At 70.1% G+C, this 2,181-nt stretch overlaps 1 protein-coding gene across 1 annotated transcript in view; it reads right to left on the reverse strand.

The window, feature by feature from the left end:
- Positions 1-415: 415 nt before the first annotated feature.
- The window catches only part of EMIHUDRAFT_122727 (hypothetical protein), a gene marked incomplete at both ends in the record, with an annotated part of 3,649 nt that continues 1,883 nt past the window's right edge, over positions 416-2,181 (reverse strand). The window contains 4 exons of the mRNA XM_005787081.1: positions 416-793; positions 864-977; positions 1,071-1,089; positions 1,162-2,140. Of these exons, the coding sequence (XP_005787138.1) occupies positions 416-793; positions 864-977; positions 1,071-1,089; positions 1,162-2,140 (1,490 nt within the window). The remainder of the gene's footprint in view (positions 794-863; positions 978-1,070; positions 1,090-1,161; positions 2,141-2,181) is intronic.

A 2,181-nucleotide genomic window follows, 5' to 3' on the forward strand; every position in this document is an offset into this window, starting at 1 on the left:
CCATCTCGACCGCGTCGTCCTCCGGCGGAAGCTCCGCGTCGCCCGCGGCCGCTCCCCGAGCGCGCTCGTCGCGCATCCGCTCGTGGTGGGCCTGCCGACGCGCCACGTCGTCGCCCGTGTGCCTCGCCGCCGCGTCCGGCGACGGCATCAGTGCTGTCCGCCCGAGCGTGACTCGCCACTCCACGACCTCCACGACCTCCACGACCGCCGAAAAGCACGACCGCCCCAATCTCGAACAAATCTCGAGTCCTCTCACTAGTTACATACATACCTCGTCGCACACACCGCCATAGCCGCAAACAGTGTACCACACCGTGTGGCGCGTGCTTCTTGGTTCTTGCAAGACGCCCTGCCTAGCGGCCAGAGGCCGAGACATGCTGTGCATGGCCTACCCCCGTCGCTCCGCATCTCGCACCGCCTGAGCCGCCGCGGCGGCTCGTTCAATGGCGATGCACTTCGCGCTCCGGGTCCGATCTGCGTCCTTGCCCTGGTGCCGGGCCAGGGCCTGCTCAGCTTTCCTCCTGGCAGTGTGGTGAAACTCCTGCCCGCACCACGGGCAAACCGCGTCCGCCGGCGCGCTTCGGATCCCCCGGCGGTGCTGCGAGGGGCGGCTGCACTGCGCGTCGGGGGTGCAAAGCCGGATCCGTTTTTCGACGGTGTTCGCCCTGTGCTCCCGGCCAAGCACCTGCACGGCCACCGCCGGCGTCCACCGGAACCCGCACGCGGTGCACGTCATGTCGCGCGCGAGCGGCGCCCGTCGCGCGATGGTGCTTGCGGAGACAAAACTCGCTGCCTGGAGGCGAGGGGGGGGGGAATCTCAGGCAGATCTCAGCCCCTATTTTGGGGCCCAAACGCTCGTACACCTGCCCCGACATCTCAAACTCCTTAAAGTAAGAGATCGCATGCTCCCGCCCAGTCTCGTGAAAATCCTTGAATGCGCGGGAGAGGCCGTCCGGGCCCACGCCGTCCAGCAGAACCTAACGGGCATAGCCGGCAGTCAAGCGCCTCTGCCGCGCCGCGGCTCCCCCTCCGCTCCTGCGTGCCTTCAGCTGGATGAGGTCTGGCGGGACCTCGCCCTGGAACAGCGCCCTACTCCGGAGAGGCGGGTGAGGGAGGAGTGGAGGGAGAGGTGTGCGGCGGGATAGGGGTGGGGGAGCGGACAAGTCACGGGCAGCAGCGAAGAGCGCGCAACCCTCAGCCTCGAAGGCGCCGGCGGATGAGGCATGCGTCGAGCACGAGCAGATGACCGAGGCGACCGGGCCATGCTCCGGGATGAGGTAGGTGAGCTCGAACGCGACGCGGCCGGTCTCGCGCAGCTGCTGGCTGACGCGGGGGTTGCGGAGCGCAATCGCCTGTGCCGCGTCGATGCCGATGGCGGAAGGGATTTTCGACGGGTGGACGATGCCGTCATTGGCTAGGCCGATGTTGAGCAGCGTGAATCCAAAGCGCCCGTCGATCGCGGCGGCGACGCCCGTCGCCGCCGCCACCCCGTCTTCGCCGCCCTCGCCGCCGCCCTCGCTGCCGCCGCCGTCTCCGCCCCCGCCCCCGCCGCCACCGCCCTCGCCGCCGCCGTCGGCCCCACCGCCCTCGCCGCCGCCGCCGCTGTCACCACCGTCGCCGCCCCCACCCTCGCCGCCCCCGCCCGTCTCGGCGTGGCAGTGGGCGCACGACGCGAGCAGCGAGAGGGTGCACGCCATGTCTCGTGCGTTGGCCGCGCGGCCCTCATCGCCGAGCCGCAGCCCAGGCTTGTCGCTCCAGCCGTTTGCGAAGAGCACCTTTTTGTTGAGGTAGAGGTCGCCGGCAAAGTACTCAGTGGTGTCGGGGTCGTGCACGTTCGTGAGCCACGAGGCTGCGGCGACCGTGTTGAGCCATGTCTTCGCGGTGCCGCGCGCGCCCAAGTTGTGCTTGTCTCGCGAGGTGACGTTGTCCGCGCCGACGACAATCACCGTGCACCGCAGCAGCTCGGAGGCGGGGACCGGCTCTTTGCGCCTCGCAATGTCGAGCACGGCGTCCAACCCGTCGAAAGTTGCGATCGCCTCCGCGCTCACGTCCGTCTCGCCTCGGGCGCCCCACTCGACTGTCAGCCGCTGCCGCCGGCGGCCGGTGCCGAGGTCGCGCGGGTCGAGGTCGAAGCGGCCAACTGGGCGGCTGCTGGGCGGGGCGGCTGCTCCCTCCCTCCCC

The sequence above is a fragment of the Emiliania huxleyi genome (genome assembly GCF_000372725.1).
Source record: "Emiliania huxleyi CCMP1516 chromosome Unknown EMIHUscaffold_1455, whole genome shotgun sequence".
NCBI classification, from domain to species: domain Eukaryota; phylum Haptophyta; order Isochrysidales; family Noelaerhabdaceae; genus Emiliania; species Emiliania huxleyi.